A 22,421-nucleotide genomic window follows, 5' to 3' on the forward strand; every position below is an offset into this window, starting at 1 on the left:
GGTTGCCTTTCTAATTTTTTTTCTCTATAAATCAGGTCTTTCATATTTTCGTATGATAAAACCCAGAAAACAGGTTTAAGATATTTTACCCAAAAGAGTATTGTTTAATTTCAGAACACGTTACGTTGTATGAAAACAGCATTGTTCACAAAAAGTGTGTATTTTCTCCTCCCTGTCGATTTACCACCACATTAATGTTCTTACCTTCTATATATTTCTGTGGACGGCTCATGATGCTGAGGCTTCAAGCTCCTGACTTCAGAGTTAGTCCAACTGTCTCTGAATCATAAAAACAAAACAGAAAACTGGTTAATTCAACTCTTCAACTCTCTGGCTAATTATTTTAACCAATTCCTTCAATATCCATTGAAAATTTAGCATCAAGATTCACCTCTGCGACCCTCACCTCAGGCTTTTCAAAGAGAAGTGAAACACACCTTTCACAGCTCTCTGTTAAAAAAAACAAACTTCCTGATGACTTTAAAGGATGGGGAGGAGGGTCTATCTACAGTGCAGCTCATCTATTTCAAGACAAATTCAAATAGATAGTAGAGCAGAACAAATTATTTCGGCAACAAAGCTTTTCAAACAGCAGTTAAAAAACCTGCTCAACACTAATAAGCTGTACGAAAACTCGTTTCAGTTTGTTAAGCTACAAGTATGACAAATATTATGATTAAAACATCAACATTTGTGTTTATTTACCATAAACACAACAATAAAATATAACAAAGTGGAACAGAAGACCAGTTACTGTATTATTTAACAATAAGAATAAATGTTATGTTAGGAACTTTTATGCCTTTCTGGCTTAGATTGTTGGATATTAGTGTAATGTAACATGCTAAACATTTTCTTGTGCATGAATCAAGTTGTGTTTTGATTTTTGGCAGAAATTTTGAATTTTAGTTTTTCACAATAAACTTTCAAATGTTTATGAAAAGACATTTCTGTCTTGCTTGTTTACTATTTACTACTTTACTACTTCACAGTGTAGCTTTATGCAGCTACAAGCACATTAAATGTGTTTGACAATTATTAAGATTTCTCTCACTGCACTTTATCTACACTCCACATTTCAATAACAATTTAATTTGTCTTTCATTTAAAAGTATAAAACTGATTATTTTCAGTATCATCATGGTCAGCTATGCTCTGGTGGTCTATTTTACTTAATATGATTTAAAGCAACAAAATATGATTTAGTAATAATGGCACTTTACTCTAAGTTTTGTTCCCAACTTTCTTTAAAAAGGTAATAAACATTTTGACAACCCCCCCCCCCCAACGGACCAAGAAAAGCTGGGTAATAATGGTTGTGTGCCATCATATCAAATTGCACTGATGGTCCAAGTTTAATCCAGTTTTATAGTATAGTATAGGAGTATCCCATTCTTCTGTGATATTGCAGTTTTACACCAAACTTCAAGGTTTGTGACTTTTTCTGTGTTTTTTTGAGCTCAAACAACAGTTTAAGAAATTTAATGCAAATCTATAGCATTTTAGATTCACTAAACTTTATAAAAAATACATCAGATTAAAAATTAGCAATTCAACCTAATTCTTTAGTACCTTTCTAGCATCTGTTTTAATTCTTCTTTTAAAACTCACTAGTTGTATACAGGAAATTTAATCATAAAACCATCCATTCTCTTCTGACAACAATTTAGCTTTTTTTTTCTTTTATTTTGGAGGGGGTGCATAGGCACAAAACATTTTGTGAATTAAATTTTTACAAAGCATTTTAGTAACATATATTCAACAAACAAAAGTGTTTGTTGTATTAAGAAAATCCCTTCTTCAAATATCTGGAGTATCATTTAAAGTTACAATAATGGATTACACAGAGGTGGGAAAACATTTAAACATTACAGTAGATGCGTTTCTGAAAGTCCTGCAACTAAGTTTAAGGTTATACATATCCTCCACGGGAGGACTTCTTCAGTGCCATGTTGTTACACAGAACAGAGCAGCTACCTGAAGTCTGCTCCTACAGATTTGATTATCTTGTTAATAGTGTTACATCCTCACTATGCACATCTTTGGATACTGTGGCTCCTCTGAAAATGAGAGCCTGAAAACCAGAAGTACTTGACTTCCTGATATAACTCTCAAACATGCAACTTAAAGCAGATAACTTGTAAACTAGGGAGGAAATGGCATCTCACTAATGTAAAAGATCTTCATTTAGCCTGGAAATTTTGTTTGCTGCCCTATTAAAAACCACAGCACTGTAGTCAGACTGACAAAGAGTCAGAGCTTTGTTTTGCCAAGCATTCTTTTAACCTTCAATAGTAATGACTTCATAAATTTCTTCATAAATAAAAATAAAAATTTCATTACAGCCATCAACAACCATCTCACAGAAGTATCATTATATACAACTACTTTAGACTCCTTCTCTCTGATTGATCTTTCTGAGTTAATTTCAGTAATCCCTTTAGATTTTGTCTTTTAGATCCCATTCCTACAGGACTGCTCAAAAATGTACTACCATTAATTAAAGCTTCAATCTGAAATATGATCTATCTCTGTTAATGACCTATGTACCACAGTTGCAGTAATTAAACCTTTCATTTAAAAGCAATTACTAAACCCAGCTATCTTAGCTAATTATAGACCAAGCCCCACCCTTCCTTTTATTTCAAAAGTTCTTGAAAGAGTATTTGTAAAAAAAGCTAACTGATCTTCTACAGAAGAATGCTTTGTTTGAAGAGACCATAGTGCAGTGTTTGAGATGATCATATTTTATTACAGCGATTAGAAAATGCCATAGGTACCAACGTTACTGCGCTGCAGTAGTTTCAGTCAAATCTATCTAATATCCTCTAAGTTAGTCATGTACATGGGAAGTCTTCTTTACACACAAAGGTTAATAATGGAGTTCCACAGGGTTCTGTGCTACGATCAGTTCTGTTTACATTATACTTGCTTCCCTCAGGCAGTATCATTCAAATGCATAGCATACATTTTTTATTGTTATGCAGATGATACCCAACTTTATCTCTCTATGAAGACAGATAACACACACCAATTACTTAAACTGCAGGAATGTCTTAACAACATAGAGGCCTAGATGATTTCTAATTTTCTGCTTCTAAGTTCATATAAAAATGAGGTTAATCTGGAATGTATTACCTTGGCCTCCAGTAACACTGTGAAGACTCCTTCAATGTGCATATTAAGCAAATATTTAGGATTGCTTTCTGGCACTTGCACAATATTTTTTTTAAATTAGTAGCATCCTGTCTCAGAGTGACACTGAAAAACTACTTCATGCGTTTATTACTCATAAGATTGACTATTGTAATTCAGTATTATCAGGCTGTCCTAAAACCTCCCTGAAAAGCCTTCAGTTGATCTAAAATGCTGCAGCAAGAATACAGGCAAGGGCTAGAAATAGAGAGCATATTTCTCCTATACTGGCTTCTCTTCATTGGCTCCCCGTTAAATCCAGAATCAAATTTAAAGATTTTCTCCTAACATACAATGTCTCCAATGGTCAGGCCACTCCTATTTTTTTTTTTTTTTAAAAAGTACATTGTACCATACCAACCCAATAGAAAACTTCACTCTCAGACTGCCGGCTTACTTGTGGTTCCTAGGGTTTTTAAAAGTAGAATGGAAGGCAGATCCCTCAGCGTTCAAGCCTCTTATATGTAGAACCAGCTCCCAGTTTGGGAGACAGACGCCCTCTCAGGGGTTAGGCTTAGACAGGTTAGGCTTAAATCTTTTCTTTTTGATAAAGCTTGCAGATAAGGCTGGATCAGGTGACCTTGAACCCTCCCATAGTTATGCTGCTATAACCGTAGACTGCTGGGGGCTTTCAATGATTCACAGTGTTTCTTCTTCACTCACCTCTTTTCAGTCTTTGTTTATACACCACTCTGCACTAAATTATTAGTTATTATTAATTCATGGCCCTCTTCCACAGTGTGTCTTTGTATTATTGTAGGCTCCTTACCCTATTATATAAAGTTCCTTCAGGTATATAGAATAAACAATTAATAAATAAGATTTATAACATATTATAAACATTAAAAAATACAAATGAATTGACTTGAATAGAACAATAGGGCAATATCATAACTACTGATAAACAAAGAACCCTAGAAGCAGGGGCTTGACATTGGTTGCCATGCCGATTCATGTGGCCTGTGTCTTAGATCTTTTTAAAAAACTTTATCTTAATTTAGATTCTGGATGCATTGGTCTTGTAGGTTATCTTCACTTTTGGAGCTGAAGTTGTTTTTTTTTTTGTCACAGCTGAATTAAAACACATTGAAGTCATTTTTCCTTCTTCAATTGATCGTAAATTAGATAGCTGTGAGCTGCATTAACCAAACAGGAAACATGGCACAATGTGTATCAGACAACATGGTTGATTGCGGTAACCTCACAGTTATCACATCATCTAAGGGTAAGCCCCTCCTTTTCTTGTTTGTTTCTTCTTTATGGGTTTAATGTTACCAAATACACTGTTATAGTAAAACTCTAAATGTGGTCTCAAGTTTTGTTTTAATTTATGTGTCGAAAATATTGGTTTATTCCTACATACATTTTGAATCTCCAAAAAGCAGTTTTCACCAGACTGGGGGTTGAGGTGACCACTCAGACCCGAGTGAAGCAGATATTAAGAATATTGTGTCGGTCCTGCTTTTGCTACCAAAACAGCTGTGACACATCAAGGCATGAACTCCACTAAAAACCTGAAGGTGTGCTGTGGTATCTGCAGAGATGGGCAGTAACGCGTTACTTGTAACGCGTTACTGTAATCTGATTACTTTTTTCAAGTAACGAGTAATGTAAGGGATTACCATTGCAAAAACGGTAATTAGATTACCGTTACTTTCCCGTAGGAACGCTGCGTTACTGCGTTACTAAAACCGTGAGTTTTTTGCGAGAATGTCTCATGACAGTGACGTAAGCGAGTGCGACGTTCGTGACAACAGCTGTCTGCAGATCAACAATGGATAATATATCGAGTGCGGGAGAAAGTATGAGCATGCAGCGTTTAAAGCGTGGAAGTACTGACCTTATTTTGAGTTTGATTCCATAAAAAGTGACAAAAACATTAGTGTCCGTTGTGCGTGGGAAGAAAACTTCTTTTTACAGCGAAAAAACCCCCCCTAAACTTCCAAGCAAGCACCGAATGCGTTACGACTGTAATGGGAAATTCACAGAGAAACTCGCGGAGTCTTCAACTGACCGCTGCGGCACACCCGCACCAGGGCAAACCTCCGCCTAAACCTCCTGCTTTACAGGTGAAAATAGAGCAACTAGTCGTTGACTTTATTTATTTTCTGCTGTGTTTTACTTGCATCTATTTGAAAGAGTGAGTGTAAACATAAAAAAAATATTTTATTTTATGTGCTGGAATGTGCAGAAAATAGGTTTCTTCCAGTCAGACAATGTTGCATATAATTTAAGTTAAAAGATTAAAACTAATAAAACAAGTTTTAAAAAGAGACGTTTCCATTTGATTACATTTTGTATGATGGATTATGCAGAAAAAGTAGAATTGGGCTGAAAGATCTATCGCTTTATTACCTATTCAGGTTGTAAATTGTGTTTTTAAAAAGTAACTAAGTAACTAAGTAATTAATTACTTTTGAAAATAAGTAATCAGTAAAGTAACGGGATTACTTTTTTGGGGAAGTAATCAGTAATTAGTAACTGATTACTTTTTTCAAGTAACTTGACCAACACTGGGTATCTGTCACCAAGATGTTAGCAACAGCTTGTAAATTGGGAGGAAGAGCCTCCATGAATTGGAATTAATGGTCCAGCACATTCCACAAATGCTCGATTGGATTGAGATTTGGAGAATTTGGAGGGCAAGTCCACCTCAAACCCATTTTTGTGCTTTTAAAACCATTGCTGAACTATTTTTGCTTTGTATCAGGGAGCATTATCCTGTGGAAAGAAGTCACAGCCATCAGGGAATACAGCTTTCATTAAAGGGTGTACATGATCTGCAGCAGTGCTTCGGTAGGTGGTTTGTGTCACAGTAACATCCACATGGATGGCGGGAGCCACGGTGTCCCAGTAGAACATTGCCCAAAGCATCATGGTGCCTCTGCTGGCTTGCATTCTCCCCATTGTGAATCCTGGTGTCAGGTGTTGTCCTAGGTAAGAGATGCACATGGACCTGGTCATCCACTTGATGTTTCCCAGTGCTCTGTGGTCCAGTTTTGATGCTCACTGTCATGGTCCGGGTGAGTGGCTGTGTTTTTCCACAGAGCATGTTTCAAGCTCTCTTTGTGATTTACCCTGCTAACCTTGTTTTCTTTTGCCACAGTTCCTGGACTCACTTTGACTTAAGCTTGAAGCTTAAGCTTCTCTCTTGGACTCAGGATACCTTACCCCCATCTTGGATATCACTCTGTGCCCTCCTCCCACCTCACACCATCAGGAACCTCCAAATCTCAGGTTAGCCATTCCACACCGTTCAGCTCACTCTGGATTCACGTCAACCATCCCTCATCGCTTACTGCATCCACCTGCAAGTAAGAAAAGTTATACAATATACTCACCATCTACAGAGCTCCTCTCCACTACCTCCCTAACTCAGATGCCCTCTCTCCTCAATGTGACTGCTTAACTGCCATGTTCCAGTCTGCATCTCTGGGCCAATTCCCCCCCTCAATCCACATCCACCAAGCCACGTTAACTAGGCCTCACCAGGTCAAGTTTGTTGCCTGTGTTTTGTTGCCTTTGTCCTTATCACACTTTGAAATTTTGAGTTTCACAAGTAAATATTGTAAAATGTTCCACTGTCTCTGCTCTGGGTTCCTGCACTTGAGTCCAGTTTTTGTACCGATCTTTCGCTTCTGTGAAACACAGAAGTTAACAGAACTCATTTACATGACAAACCACCGACACGTCCCTGACATCTCTCTCCCCCTCTTTTGCAGTGACTTTGAGCACCACCCGAACCACAACCTGCACCCCAGATTCCCCTTTAGCTCCCGGTTCATGTTCACCACTCCTAGAGTCTGATATCCACCCAAGCTCACAGCTCATGTTTGGTATTCTAAGCATTAAATCATTGTATGTAAATAAAGCATTGTTGTTATATTTAAATCAGTGACTCCAACTGTATCTGCGTTTGGGTTCACTCTCTCGGCCTGGCCACCCCGCTGTACCATTCACATGCCCATTGGTGGCGCTTTAAGCAGTGGATAGGGATTAACACGGGTACCCTGACTGGTCTGCAGCTATGCAGACCCATATCCAACAAACCTTGCAATCAGAACCAGCATGCATTTTTTGGCAGCTTGTTTATTGGATCATCCACATGGGCCAGCTTTCCCTCCCCATGTTCATTGGTGAACCCATTGGTGAATATTGGCTACCCATGACACAGTTCCTGGTTCACCTTGGACCACTTATTATAAATAATAACTACTACAGACTGGTAACACCCCTCAAGAGGTGGAGATGGTCTGACCCAGTTTTCTAGCCAAAACTTAGAACTTGTCAAACTTACTCAAATGCTTATGGTTGCCTATTTGTCTTGCTTCCTGCTTCTGTTGTTCAATTTCTGTCTAATATATCCCACCCTGGGTGCTCCAGGCAGGAGGTGATTTTCGCAATCATAAGGATGATGCTATAGGCCACGGCACTCCTTAGGAATGAGAGAAAGATTAGGTGAGCAACATTCAGCAGATTTAGAGACTGAGTTGGCAGGGAAGATTGTAAACAGTTTGACAGGCAAAACAAACTTATACTTTTAGTTCTTTCTTCCGACCAGCTTATATGTGGTTTGTCTTTCTAGCAAGGGATATGCTAAGATGAGTGGTTGATGGTTTGGTGGAGAGTCACATTTGCTGATCCAGCTTTGTACTACACCAGAGTCAACAAGGAGCTCTTTTTGAAGGAGATAGTTGTAGGCAACGATAAGCAGGGCTTGACACTAATTGACATTATTAGTTATATTTGTCTTGTAGGCTGTCTTAACCGTTTGAGTTAAAGTTTTGCATTTGTCACAGTTGTGAGCCATACCTTTGGGTACACAATAATTTTACAGCGTTACTGTAAACATTCTCCTCCTCCTTTAATTTATGGTAAATTAGATAGCTGTGGGAACCGTAGCTACATCAACCAAACAGGAAACGCAGCACACTGTGTATCAGACAACAACATGGTTGAAGAAACCACACGTTAAATGATCGCATAGTCTAAGAGTTAACGCCTCCTTTTCTTGTTTGTTTCTTCTTTGTTGTACTAAATATTACCAAATACACTAAAAGGTTAAAAGATTCAATGTGGTCTAAGTTTTGTTTTAACTTGGCTGCAGATAATATTGTTTCTGCAAAAACTTTTGTTATTCAGATTTGACAGCATCTCCCTTTTTTCACCACACAAATGTTTGTAATGTCTGTGTAGCTCTGTGAACCGCTCATCATGCAGAGGCTTCAACATCCTGACCTCAGTTAATCCCGCTGTTGCTGCATCACAAAAACACTTTCTTCAAAGATTCTTTATTATTTATTAACATCTAATGCTTTGACAATCAGCAGAAATATCTATCTATCTATCTATCTATCTATCTATCTATCTATCTATATATATATATATATGTATATATATATATATATATATATATATATATATATATACATATAAATAGATATATTCACAAAAAAATCATCTGTCAGTCCATATGTTTTTGTAATTATCACAGGATATAAACATTTTAAGTGAAACTGGAACTAAGAACTAAAGTCTGAAAATACTAAAGAAACACTTGAATATAAATTGAACTAATAGGTTCACTCTCTGTTCAAATAAAGGATAAACAAAATATATGTATACAGTCTTTCAGTAAGATGAATTCAGAACTTGGAAATGTGACGCACAAAACAGAATAAACAAGTGCAAATAATAATAATTGTTGTGTGTCACCAGGTTCAATTACACCGATGGTCCAAGTTTAATCCAATTGTGCAACATAAGAGTTTCCCAGTCTTACTGGTGAGAATGCTATTTACAATTTTGCACCTCACTTCAATCTTTTTATCTGTTTCTGTGATTTTCATAAGCTCAAACATGTGAAATTGAAATCCAGACAAATTAGTAACTTTTAGTAACTGTTTATAAATTTGGAGTTTACCCAGGGACAATTTTTTTTATACTTTTTTAGTTTCTATTTTCATTCTGCCTGTAGTGCTAATTTTATTCACCAATAACATTTGCGCAGGTTGTGTTTGCATTCAGGAAAATGGTACAAAGTATAATATTTGAAAAAACGGCATCTTAAAACCAGCCGCTATCCTCTGACATTTTGTGAATTCAGTCAGTTTTGATTGAATTCACTATATCCAACAAACAATTTGCTTTATAAAAAAAAGTAAATAATTTTACCTTCAACATTTTCAGACATGTGTACCATCAACTCCAGTAAACTGAAAGTATAAAACTATAATAATAACAACAGGGCAAACCCTTAATTATAAATTAGGTCTTAACTAATGAGACTAACAACACTACAAGGAGGGGCTTGGCAAATATTGCCATGTACAGTGGCGGTCCTGGCCTGTTTGGCGCCCTGGGCGAAGACCCCCCCCCCCAACACACACAACACACACAGGATTGCACATTAACATAGAACTTTTGTCGGAACCATACTGAATTTCACAAGAGAAACATACACACATACAGATATGAAGAGAGAGAGAGTAAACGGTTACCAAACAGCCATCATAATTCGTCATACAATGAGAACAGGACAAATCAACAATTGACACTGACTAATTAATATTAAAATCTGTAACATAATGTATTGTTTGGAGTTTAGTCTGTTACTGTTACTATTTTTACCATTTCTTCTTGGAGCAACTGTAACCCACATAATTTCCTTAGGGATTAATAAAGTATTCTGATTCTGATTGTTTCAGGATGACCTGCCATTATCCAATGACACATCTGCTTACCTGCATCTTTTGCTCATTTCTCTTCCTCTTCTTTTCTCTTTTTTCTAAACTGAGGACCTGATGGCTTTGAACCCAGGATTCAAATCATGAATACATAATGGGCTTGTATTTACAACATTATGAATGAAATGTGCTCTATTTGGAAGCAGCAGGTCTCCCTCCCCTTTCCACGGGTTGTGTGTGAGACTTTAAATCATCAAAATATAAAATATAAATTTTAAATTGTTATTGATCCCTTTACCCCTAGTCCTAAAGTGTATATTTATTTTCTTACTCTTCTTATATTTATTGTTTGTTTACTTGCACTGCTGCAACTGGAGCCTCGTAGTCGCGTCTCTCTATATACTGGACTGTATGTAGCGGAGATGACAATAAAGTTTACTTTGACTTCAGCAGCGAGCAGGCGCACCGAGGAAAAACATCGGTGCAAATTATAAGTCTGTATCATAATGTCTGGTGTTTTCGTGTTTGTTGTTTTGTTTTTATTTTGCGAGTTGGTTATTAGATGCTGCTCCAGCCAGCCAGAGAATCCCCCGCCGCCCCGCCCTCTCCTCCCTGTGCCGCAAGCAGCAGGCGCACCTCGCAAACGGAGGGCGCCCTTACTCCCAGCAAATGGGCGATAGAAAACCGATCGGTGCCTACGCCATCCCCAGTATGCGCTGGCATGACGTCGCGCAGCATGAGTACGAGCAATTTTTTTTTTTTTTTTTTTTTTTTTGCCGATGCCCGTGATGCCGCCCCCACCACGATGCCGCCCCGGGCAACCGCCCGTGTCGCCCGTATCTAAAACCGCTACTGGCCATGTAAACTCAGATAATAGTAGATATATATTTTTTATCTTAATTTAGATGCTGGATTCATCTGTCTTGGAGCTTGTTTTTTTCTCTCTTTGGAATTAAAGTTGTGCCAACTGAATTAAAACAACGAAGTCATAAGCTGGCCATGATGTTTGTGCACACAGTATTTCACAACTTTTCCGTGAACATTCACTTCCTCTTATTTATGGTAAATCAGATAGCTGTGACAAACACAGCTGCATGAACCAAACAGGAAACAGAGCACACTGTGTACCAGACAACAACATGGGTGACTGAGGAAACCACAAGTTAAATTATCACATAATCTAAGAATTAGCCCCTCCTTTCCTTGTTTGTTTTTTCTTTGCTGTACTAAATGTTCAGATACACTGAACGCGATCTCAAGTTTTGCTTTAATTTGTGTGCAGATAATATGTTATCCCTGCATACCAGCAAAAAGCAATACCCTGCAGCATTGTCCAGATTAGTGGTTGTTTGATGATCAGTCCATTTTGACTAAAGTGCCGTCTTCTTCAGCTGTCAGTTGATTTTTCACCACATGAATTTTATTACCTCCTGTGTAGCTCATCTTGGATGGCTCATCATGCCAGGCTTTGACATCCTGATATCAGAACTGGACAAAAACCTTTATTCTGTAGAATTCATGTTTTACTCAAGCTTTGACAAACCATAGAAAAAAAATCACTTTGTATTATTGCAGATAATTCTTTGGTAGACAGATGAGCCTTAAGACTGACTTTAAATATATGTTAGTTTTAATATAAGGTTCTTTATGTAAAATAGCTTTCTAATAAATGTTAAACATGAAGATTTGACTTGAAGAACACTTTTAGTTTCCTTTCATTTGAAACTATGAAACTATAACTATAAGATCATCAAGGTCACTGAAGATATGCTGGTCGACTTTTAGTCCAGAGCCAAATTTGGAAAAATCAACTTTCTGCACCTCTCTGTTCCATTTCTGTGTTTTTTGTCATTTTGAAATGTTAAGTGAACACTTGCTCCTTAAAACACATATTTTATAGATGTATTTTCCATGGATTGTGCAGTAGGAAAAAAAGTATAAGTTTCAAGATCCTTTATTTGTCACATGCATAGTTATACAAGTACAACATGCAGTGATATGTGTCCAATAAAAGGCCGCGGGTCGGACTCGAACCAGCGGCTCTCAGCTATGTGCCATACGATTGCATGCTCATCCATCTGAGCAAAACTTGGACTCAGTTTGAGAAATAAACAATTTATCAAACTATATAATGACATATTTGAACTGCCAACTGTGGTAGAATCAAATATAAATAGTAGACAGCAGAAATAAATAGCAATAATAAGAGACACACACATTAGAGAATGAGTTGCAAAGGGCTCATGAGTAAAGACTTAGTCTGAATAGAGTCCGTGTGTGAGTGGTCTGGGTTATGAGGGTCACAGACTTGCTCCTGTAACCCTTATCTCATCCTTTACTCAAACCATGGCTCAGATTAATGAGGGTGGTGGGCAGGGTGGTGTATGGGAAAATAGTGTTTGTTGACAGTCTGAATGGCACAGGGAAAGAAGCTGTTTGTGAGTCTGGAGGTGTAGGACCTGATTTACCTGAGGCACCGACCACAGGCCAGCAGGTCAAACAGGTGGTGGGCAGATTGCAAGGAGTCACCTGTGATGGCTCTGGTTTTCCTGTGACAGAAGGATCTGGTGATGGCGGTGCTAATTACCCTCAGCGCAGCCTTCCTGTTCTCAGTAGTGGCCCCTGAGTACCAAACACCCAGGGAGTAGGAGAGCATGCGCTCCACTGAGGAGCAGTTGAAGGCCAGCAGTTTCTGGTCCAGGTTATTCTTCCTCAGGACATGGAGGAATCCAGCCGCTGCTGAGCCTTCTTTAAGCAACTGGCTATATGGCCTATAACAAGAGCGAAATTGCTGAATTTTGAATGGAATTTTTCAAATAAACCATTGATCTAGATCTAGTTACCCGTTTTTACGTTTTTACAACTTCTCCATCCACCCATCCGTCTGTTCGTCCATCTGTCCGTCCGTCTGTGTGTCCGTAGGTCCGCCCACCCGCTTGCCTGCTTATTTGAGGCCAGGTCGCAGGGGCAGCAACCAATGCAGAGAAACCCACATCTCCCTCTCCACAGCCACCACTTCCAGGTTATCCAGGGGAACACAGAAGCTTTCTCAGGCTAGCCAACAGATATAATCTCCCCAGTGTGTCCTGGGTCTAACCACTGGCCTCCTCCAGGTAGGACATGCCCAGAATACCTCACCCAAGGGGTGTCCTGATCAGATGCCTGAAACACCTCAACTGTCTCCTTTTAACGAGAAGGAGTAGCGGCTCTACTCTGAGCCCGTCTCAAATGGCTGATCTCCTCACCCTGTCTGTGAGGGAGAGGCCAGCCACCCTTCAGAGAAAGCTAATTTCTGCTGCTTATATCCACAATCTCATTCTTTCAGTCACTATCCAGAACTCGTGACTGTAGGACAGCAGTGTCAGTGTCAGCATCACAGCAGCTGTTTATGTAGTTTAAGTTTCTTACAGGCAAAAGTTTCAGATGTCGACATGCAGCACATAATATTTATTCACATTTATTTTATTATACACGATACAGAATTTTTTTTTTCATTGAGCATTTCTGAAAGGCAGCTTTAAATGTTTGTGGTATTAGCTTTACATACTCTACTCAAGTTGTTTACAGTTTTTTCTGAATGCTTAAACCCTAACTGTGATTCTTATAGCACAATTTCTAAAACTATTAATACTTATAGCAAAACCACTCAGTGAGTTTGCAAAACTAAAAGCACAAACACTGCTTTGCACTCAGTTTGCCATTTTGTAACACACACCTTGCAAAACTGTAGGTACAATCCACTGCACAGCACTCTTTGCAGAACTGTAAACACAACTCACTGCTTTACACTCAATTTCCAAATGATCAACACACTCCTAGCAAAACTATACACATTTATGGCTATTATTTGCAGTATTTTGCCAACTGTCTGGCACACTGTCACATGTGAAAACTGTTTTACATAATTAGTTCACTTTGCAATCAGCCTAAGCACTATAAATAACCTACAGGTAAGCTGTCCGTGTGGAGTACAATGGAGGGAGCAGGAAGAGTGAGAAGAGTGAGAATTAGAGGAGGCCGAGGAAGAGGACGTGGAGGTGAAGAAGTAGGATGAAGAGGACGACAAGGACAAGGAGGTGAAGTTAGAGGAAGAGGACAAAGAGGAGCAAGAGGAGGACGAGGAGGGAGAAGAGGAAGGGTAAGAAGAGTAAGAAATAGAATTACTGATGACATCAGAGCTACAATAGTGGACCATGTAATCAACCATGGAATGACCCTGAGGGAAGCTGGCCAACGGGTTCAGCCTAACTTGAGCCGCTACACTGTAGCAAGCATCATAAGGATATTCCGAAATGAGAATCGGTTAGTACAGTCACTTTGCACTAAGATTTGTAGCACTGCCATATGCTAATGAGAAACACAACAATACCATAGATGTAAAAATACTGAAATTGTTACTTTACAGAATTGCTAGACGACCAGATGCTGGGGGCAGAGGAAGAATGTTCACTGCAGACCAAGAAACCCATATAGTCAAAACGGTGATTGCAAATAATTCCATAAGGCTATGCGAAATTCAGCAGCGCATAATTGAGGATGACACCACCTTCCAAACATACAAAATGTGAACATTTCTGTATTTGGTCGTGTACTTGCCCGCAACAGAATCCGAATGAAACAAATCTACAGAGTACCTTTTGAAAGAAACAGTGAACGTGTAAAACAGCTGTGATATGACTATGTGCAGGTAAGCTATAGTATCATTGGTACTGAATCTGGAAGTGCATACTGTAGTGCTGTGCATGTGCCTGCTGTGCTGAATTTGTTTTGCCTTGTCTAGAGAGTGATGGAGCTAGAGGCAGATGCCATGGGTCATGAGCAGTTTTTTGTGGATGAGGCTGGTTTTCACCTCACTAAGACAAGGAGACGTGGCAGGAACATTATTGGACACCGTGCCATAATCAATGTCCCAGGACAACGTGGTGGTAACATAACTATGTGTGCAGCTATAAGTCAAAATGGTGTTGTTCACCATCATGCAACCCTGGGCCCATATAACACTGCACACATTATTACATTCCTGGACATCTTACATGACATGCTCACTAATGTTCAGAGACCAGAGCAGACCAGATACGTCATCATATGGGACAATGTTAGTTTCCATAAGGCTGCTTTGGTCCGCAACTGGTTTACAGATCACCCACTCTTCACTGTACTCAACCTCCCCCCATGCTCTCCATTCTTGAGTCCAATTGAAGAGTTCTTCTCTGCCTGGCGCTGGAAGGTCTAAGACCATCATCCCCATCAACGCATAACCCTTTTACAGGCAATGGAGGAGGCATGTGGGGATATTGACCAGGCATCATGTCAGGCCTGGATACGCCATTCCAGAAGATATTTTCCCCGGTGCCTTGGACTAGAGGACATTGCATGTGATGTAGATGAAATTTTGTGGCCAGACCCAGAGAGACGACACGATGTAGACTGATTTCTTTTTTTTTTTCCTCAGTGAAATTAATATTTTGTTTTGACTTGGAAATAAACACTTGTGTTTGTTTTGATGTTTGTGAATAAACACCAGTACTTGAAGTTTGGATTCTTCTATGTTTACGGACCTATGACAAAAGTATGACCTCAAACTGACATAGCCTACCTTGTGCACAGAGAAAGCAAAAGCCAGATGTGTTTTTTATTCATACCATCAGTGTGTAGTTGCTGCATTGTGTGCTTATTAATGTGATGGCTTGTGTTAACTGTTTATACAAAAATACCATTTTTACGAAGGTTTGGAGAGTTAAGCAGGTTTATTAGCTTTTGCAAAAAAACTACAATGTTTTGCTGATTTGGTGAAGTGTTTTCTTATTTGTGTGTAGAGCTTTGCGAAAATAGCCAGTAGTTACAAAAAATGTGCTTAAGCCATCAGAAAAACCTGTAACATGTAAATTACAAATAAAAATAACAAGTTAAATATATGAACATAAATTACTATAAAAACAATTTAATGTAAAGTAAAACGTTTTGCATTCATGACAGGTTTTATTAACCTTAATAAATACAAATTTGACTGTATATGTTGTTTAAGACAGAGCGCTAGAAGCAAGGACTTGATACTTATTGTCACAGGAAATTAGGTGATAGTATAGCTCACTGGACATTATTAACAGCTAAATTACTGTTAAAAATGTTTTTATTTTAATTAAAATACAGGACAAATTTGTCCTGAAGCCTTTTAGAATTTTAAAATAAAAGTATGATATAGATTAATTAACTTTTTTTTTAATTAAAAAAAAAAGAATCTGATTCTCATTTAAATTTATGATAAACCAGACACATGAAAAGTTACATAATGCTACATGAATAGAACTACAAACTCACACTGATAAGTTACCAGGAGAGCCGAAACCAGCAGAACACAGACAACCAGCACGGCCACTCTGAGGTTTTGCATGTTGAGAGTCAAGAGCTTCACCTGATTTAGAGGAGACAGAAAGCGAACACACAAGTACTTAAACATTTAAAACACAGTTCACAGGACTGATGTAAAGATATTTCGGTCCTTAATAGCATCCCAGTCTTTGTCTGGTATAAAACTTAAAAAGAGGTGAGAATCACAGCTGGATCAGTGCAACGGGAACCTTGATATAGTGGAGATATCATCTGAATTTCAGGAGCGGACCACTCCTCCTTCACGCCCCTTCCGACCTCAGACTATAAATGCCCCCTTCTCCAATACCCGTTGTTCTCATTTCCATGCCCCACCCTTCCCCCCCTTTCTTTCCCTCTCTTCTCCTCTTCTCTCCTCCCTGCCTTCATTCACCTCTCATTAGCCATGGGGTTCCTCCCGGCCCGCGAGCCGTCGCCAGTCCCCTTCGAGGCCTTCCCCAAACCGCAGCACCAGTTCATACTCCCTCATCCCTCTCCGCTCATCGTCCAGAGGATGTGGTCCCAGCTAGTGAAATGTATATTAGACATCAACACAGCTGACTTTATTTTTTTCATAAATTGATAAAACCCTGAATACAGGCTTAAGATATTTTAGCTACATAGGGATCATTTTCCACTACATATTACGTTGTATGAAAACAGCATTGTTCATAAAAAGTGTATTTTTCTCCTCCCTGTTGATTTACCACCACATTAATGTTCTTACCTTCTATGTATTTCTGTGGACGGCTCATCATGCTGAGGCTTCAAGCTCCTGACTTCAGAGTTAGTCCAACTATGTCTGAATCACAAAAACAAATTTAAAAGAAAGATTAGCATCAAGATTCACCTCTGCGACCCTCACCTCAGGCTTTTCAAAGAGAAGTGAAGCACAACACCTTTCACAGCTCTCTGTTAAAAAAGCAACTTCCTGATGACTTTAAAGGTCAGGGAGGAGGGTCTATCTGCTGCTTAGTTCAACTATTTTGAAATAAATAAATAATAAATTTTTGTACATTTATTAATACAGTAAGTTTGATAATACAGACCCCCCCCCCAAACAACCAAAAAACACATTTTCAACACTTGTTTAGGTACAAATATGAAAAAATTTCGTTATCTATGATCCTATTATTATTTATTTTTTATTTTTTTTTGTAGTTATTTTTAGTTTCTATGCCTGATGTTACATTAGTGTATTATGTATGTATGGGGTTCCGGGTCGCTGCTCGTGCAGTCGACCGGCCAGTCAGCTGAGCAGTTTTGCATTCTTTTTCTAACTTTAATGCTCTTTTCGTTGTTGTATTTCGCCGTCTAATCGGTATATTTGTATTCTTTTCTTTTTCCTCATTTTTGTGATTTTTGGACTTGTTTTCGACACTCAACATGACCCCAAGGCTGACCTACACCAGGGACTCCCTCATCCACCTGCAGCCGCAGCTGCAGCCCAGCCTCCGGCTTTTCCGCTCCGCTTCCACAGACTACTTTCCTGAGGAAATACTCCTTGGACACGGAAATCGAAAAACTCACAATAACAAGGTAACCAGGAAGGGATTAAAGAAGAGTGGGGTGAGAGCCAGACTAAAGAGGGAAACACACAAACAACGAGCGCTCCCGTCCATTATCCTTGCTAATGTGCGGTCTCTCTGCTCCAAGATGGATGAGCTGCAAACCTGCGTCAACCCCCTGCATGAGTACAGAACTGCCTCCGTTCTGGCATTCACGGAATCGTGGTTAAACAACAGCGACGACAGCACGCTGCACATTGATGGCTTTTCACCACCTCTTCGTCTGGACAGAGACCGCGAACGCACCAGGAAGCACATGGCGGCGGCGTAAGTCTGTATGTAAACAACAGCTGGTCCTCTACAGTCACTGTGAGGGAGAAGCTGTGCACTACAGACATCGAGCTTCTGGCTGTTTCCCTGCGCCCCTACTACCTCCCCAGAGAATTCCCACAGCTTTCATCATCTTGGTTTACATCCACCCCAGAGCTGATGCAGCTAAAGCCACAGAGTACATCACCAACACTCTGTACAAACTGGAACAATTATCACCGGACTCTCCCAAGTTCATCCTGGGTGATTTCAACCATTGTTCCCCTGACAAGTCGCTTAAAGGATACCAACAGTAGTTTCATGCAGCACACGTCAGGGGAAGACTCTGGATAAATGCTATGGCTCTGTACCAGATGCATTTAAAGCCCTACCCTCTCCCCCCTCGCCAGCAGACCACCACACCATCCTGCTGGCCCCTGCTTACACCCCAGTCAAGAGGATTAGAAAGGTCTCCAAAAACATCAAGCAGTGGACAGAGGAAAGTATCCTCACCCTACAAGGATGTTTCGAAGCCACTGACTGGGACAGCCTTCTTTCTCCCTCTGATGACATTGACGAACAAGTCAACACGGTGACATCATACATCTCCTTCTGTGTTGACAAGATTATCCCCTCAAAAACAGTCTAACAGTCTCCATCTACCTCAACAACAAACCTTGGATCACCAAGGAACTCAAGGAAATCCTTAATAAAAAAAAGAGGATGTTCTTCACCGGCTCTGCACTGGACAAAAAGGAGGTCAACAGGGAGGTGAAGAGGGCCATAAAAACTGCTAAACTGGAGTATAAAAACACAGCTGAAAAAAATTCACCAAAGGGGACCTCCACTCAGCCTGGCAGGGCCTCAAAACCATGGCCTCTGTGAATACTGCAGTCATCACCCCAGAACCATCCAGGTGGAGGGCAGCAACCCCTCCTCCCTCCCTGATGACCTCAACGCTTTCTACACCAGGTTTGAGACAGACAACATGGCCCAGCTTGAGGAGTCCAGATCCTCACTCAAACCTGGCAGCTCTGCACTCACCTTCAGGTCTGAGGATGTGGTGAGAGCCCTCAGGAGGACCAGGGAGAGGAGCTCACCCGGCCCTGACAACATCAGCAGTCGAGTTCTGAGGCACTGTGCAGGGCAACTAGGAAGTGTGTTCCGGACTCTATTTCAACACTCAATTGACAGTCACACCGTCCCCCAGCTGTGGAAACACTCCACAGTCTTCCCCATCCCCAAAAGAAACAACCCAAAGTCTCTGAATGATCTTCGTCCTGTTGCCCTCACCTCCCTGGTGATGAAGGCCATGGAGAAGATCATAAAACAGCACATTGTAAGAGCAACTGACCCCCTGATGGACCCACTCCAGTTTGCTTACCATGCACGCAGAGGTGTTAATGATGCCAAAATCTTCATCTTGGACTCCATCCACAAACATCTGGAGCTCCCTGACTCCTCGCCAGACTTCTGTTTGCTGATTTCTCATCAGCATTCAACACTCTGCAGCCTCATATCCTGGCCACTAAACTTTGCACCCGATTTCACCTGGATGATCAGCTAATCCTGTGGATATTGGACTTTTTGACCAACAGGACTCAGAAAGTTTGGGTCAACAAGTCTCTTTCCGGTCTCCGTTCCACCTCCACTGGCTCCCCCAGGGCTGTGTGCTCTCCCCCTGCTCTTCATCCTCTACACCGATGACTGCAGATCCACACAGCCCAACTGTCACCTGGTTAAATATGCTGACGACGCAGTTCTCCTGTCACTGCTGTCAGGCCCTCACAACACCACGGGCCCACTCTTTAGGAGTTTGTAGAGTGGTGTGACAGCTCCAAACTTGAATTGAACGTGAGCAAAACCAAAGAGATGGTGGTGACCTCCTCATGTCACACCACCACCATCCACGGGAAGCCAGTGGAGGTAGTTGAGGAATACAAATACCTGGGAACCATCTTCGACAACCTCCTGAAATTCTCTGCCAACACAGAGGAGATTCTCAGGAGGTGCCACCAACGGCTATACCTCCTTAGGAAACTCAACTCCTTTGGAGTCAGCACACCCATCATGATGACTTTCTACTATGCCTTCCTGGAAAGCATCATGACCTTCTCCATCACCTGCTGGTTCCACTCCCTCAGCCTTCAGAACAGGAACAGACTGCAGCACACTGCATCAGTGTGCTATAAAATCATTGGAATGCCTGTCAGAACTCTGGCACAGGTTTTCAGCCAACAGGCCCTTAGACAGGCAGCCAAAATTATTAATGACCCCTCTCACATTCTTCGTCCCGCATTTCAATGGCTCCCTCTGGGCGACGCCTCCGCTGCATTTCCTGCAGGACTGAGAGGAGGAAGCCACCTTTGTCCCCAAAGCCACTCTGCTTTTTAACTCCAGCCGATAAGAACATTTCCCACACCCATAAACATAAACTACACGCTTCCTACACTACTGACACTTTATTCACTTTTAGTCACTTGCAGTTATTTATTCACCTTCAGTCACTTTAATTTTAAAACTGTGTAATTTTAAAACTATATATACTGTATATCTGTGTTTTATTATTTCACTCCTATTGCCTGTTCTTATTGTCCTTATCTTCAACGTATGCTGCTCGGTTGTTTGTTAATTGCCCCTTGGGATAAATAAAGTCTTCTGATTCTGATTCTGATTCTGATTATAACATGCTAAAGATTTTCTCTTGCATGAGTCAAGTTTTATTTTGCTGCACAGATTTGTAATTTTAGTTTTTTAGAATAAACTGCCAAATATTTTTTAAAACATGTTTCACTCTTGCTTGTTTAACACTATACAAACATTTCAGTAAGGACAGATCATTCAAAAGAATAAACATGATTTATTGATGAACAAAATATAGATAAATGTTTGGCGGTTTGCCCGTCTCAGCAGAACGAACCCCAGCTGTGAAAGGGATTAGAGCAGGACCCCCCGGAGCCTAGACGCTGATGGTGATGATGAAGGTAGCTTGAGAGATGAGAGGTGGAGATGGGGAGGAGGTGGGTCGCACAAAAGCATCTGCAAAGGAGAAAGACAGATGCGCAGTGAGATATAAAGTATGTGGCATGACTGCTGATTGGCCTGGAAAAGGCCGGGAGAAGGTGATTGGACTAGACCAGTGATGACACAAACAGCTTGACAGTGTGGGAAAGTGGAAGTGATAAAGCTTATTTAGCTGGCATAATCAACTAAAATTTATTTTATTGCATTTCGTGTTGACTTGGTAAAGTAAAACTGTGAATATGTTTGCTTTAAAGGCCAGTTTACAAGCTGCGGAATAAATTTTTTATTATCTTTTCACATTGGAGTCACATTGGATTTTGATTTCTTTAACTGATTTGATTCTGATTCAGTTTTGACTCAGACAGTCAGAAATATTATAATTTTGATCATTTATCAGTACATATCCATATTTTTATCTAAAAACAAAGCTGACACTTGTGAGACTTCATCAGAGGTGTGAGCATCACAGCAGATGCCTTTGTGTCAAAGTAACTGAGGAGAAAACAGAAAAACATGAAGGAGATTTTCCTGGCCTGGCTTTTTATAGCAGATAAAATATTACTCAAAAATATTCTGCAGTTGTTAAAAACTGAAGAAAATCATGAAACAACATATGAACATTACCTGATGCTGCTGAGAGCAAATTTACAGAGGTTTTTGGAGACCCAGCTAAGTGTTTTGCAATTTGGCATAGTTGTAAAAGTTTTCTTCATACTGAACAGCAGAAATTAGGCTTCTTGTCAGAGGTCATTTTTGGAAAAAAACAAAAACAAAACAGCAGCCTACAGCGCTGTAAACAAAGACTGGTGTGCAATAAGCAAGTGAATAATGCAGAAAACAGAGATTTGAGATGGGAAACTGTTCTTGAAGTACACTGAGAAGAGAGAGAGAGAGGGCTGTACAGAAGTGTCATTTTATTGTGGTGAAAACAATAAAATCACAAAACAGCCAAAGTAAGAAGTGTAGTTTTCATCCTCTTTTGCTGCTGGTTCAGTGAATTCTGGTTGGAGACTGACGAAACCTGCAGCTTCAGAATCTGTGAGATGTCGGTTTCCAACACCCAACAGCATATATTGTACGTGTCGTCGGGTGAACGGAGGGATGTGTTTGTGTCTGTGTTCACATCTTTGTGGAGAATCTGTTTACTTGCTCTCATTTGCTGTTTTAGCTGTTTGGTGGTTGTTGAAATGGTTTTGTGAGCGTTAACCTGAGTTCTAGGGTTTCTGGCAAAATACATTTATATTAAAAATCGATTCAGGATTTAATCATCAATATCACGTTATTAAGCTAAAATTGATTTTAATCGAAAATTGATTTTTTAAACCCACCTTAG

At 39.9% G+C, this 22,421-nt stretch overlaps 1 protein-coding gene and 2 long non-coding RNA genes across 6 annotated transcripts in view; 1 reads left to right on the plus strand and 2 right to left on the minus strand.

Annotated features, from left to right (window-relative positions):
- Positions 1-17,167, minus strand: part of LOC109200919 (C-type lectin domain family 4 member E-like) — a 21,248-nt gene extending 4,081 nt beyond the window's left edge. For 2 of the 3 annotated variants that reach the window (XM_019356501.2, XM_019356499.2), the window contains exons 1-2: positions 17,113-17,167; positions 16,975-17,049 (exon numbers count right to left, since the gene is read on the minus strand). In XM_019356501.2, coding sequence (XP_019212046.1) covers positions 16,975-17,005 — 31 coding nt within the window. In that variant the 5' untranslated portion in view covers positions 17,006-17,049; positions 17,113-17,167. Of the gene's footprint in view, positions 1-204; positions 280-16,974; positions 17,050-17,112 lie in introns of those variants that run through there. The other variant, XM_019356500.2, reaches the window with a different exon arrangement.
- Positions 6,043-7,049, plus strand: LOC109200922 (uncharacterized). 2 transcript variants are annotated; one of them, XR_002060969.2, is made up of 3 exons: positions 6,043-6,218; positions 6,302-6,509; positions 6,918-7,013. It is a non-coding gene; the product is annotated as an uncharacterized LOC109200922 (long non-coding RNA). The 2 variants fall into 2 exon arrangements; XR_002060970.2 differs by having other exon boundaries at positions 6,055-6,218; positions 6,302-6,432; positions 6,918-7,049.
- On the minus strand, positions 6,373-7,632 carry LOC109200924 (uncharacterized). Its single transcript, XR_002060972.2, has 3 exons — positions 7,565-7,632; positions 7,493-7,526; positions 6,373-6,503 (listed from the first exon to the last, which is right to left on the minus strand). It is a non-coding gene; the product is annotated as an uncharacterized LOC109200924 (long non-coding RNA).
- Positions 17,168-22,421: the final 5,254 nt, after the last annotated feature.

The sequence above is a fragment of the Oreochromis niloticus genome, unplaced genomic scaffold (assembly GCF_001858045.2).
Source record: "Oreochromis niloticus isolate F11D_XX unplaced genomic scaffold, O_niloticus_UMD_NMBU tig00000229_pilon, whole genome shotgun sequence".
Classification (NCBI taxonomy): Eukaryota; Metazoa; Chordata; class Actinopteri; order Cichliformes; family Cichlidae; genus Oreochromis; species Oreochromis niloticus.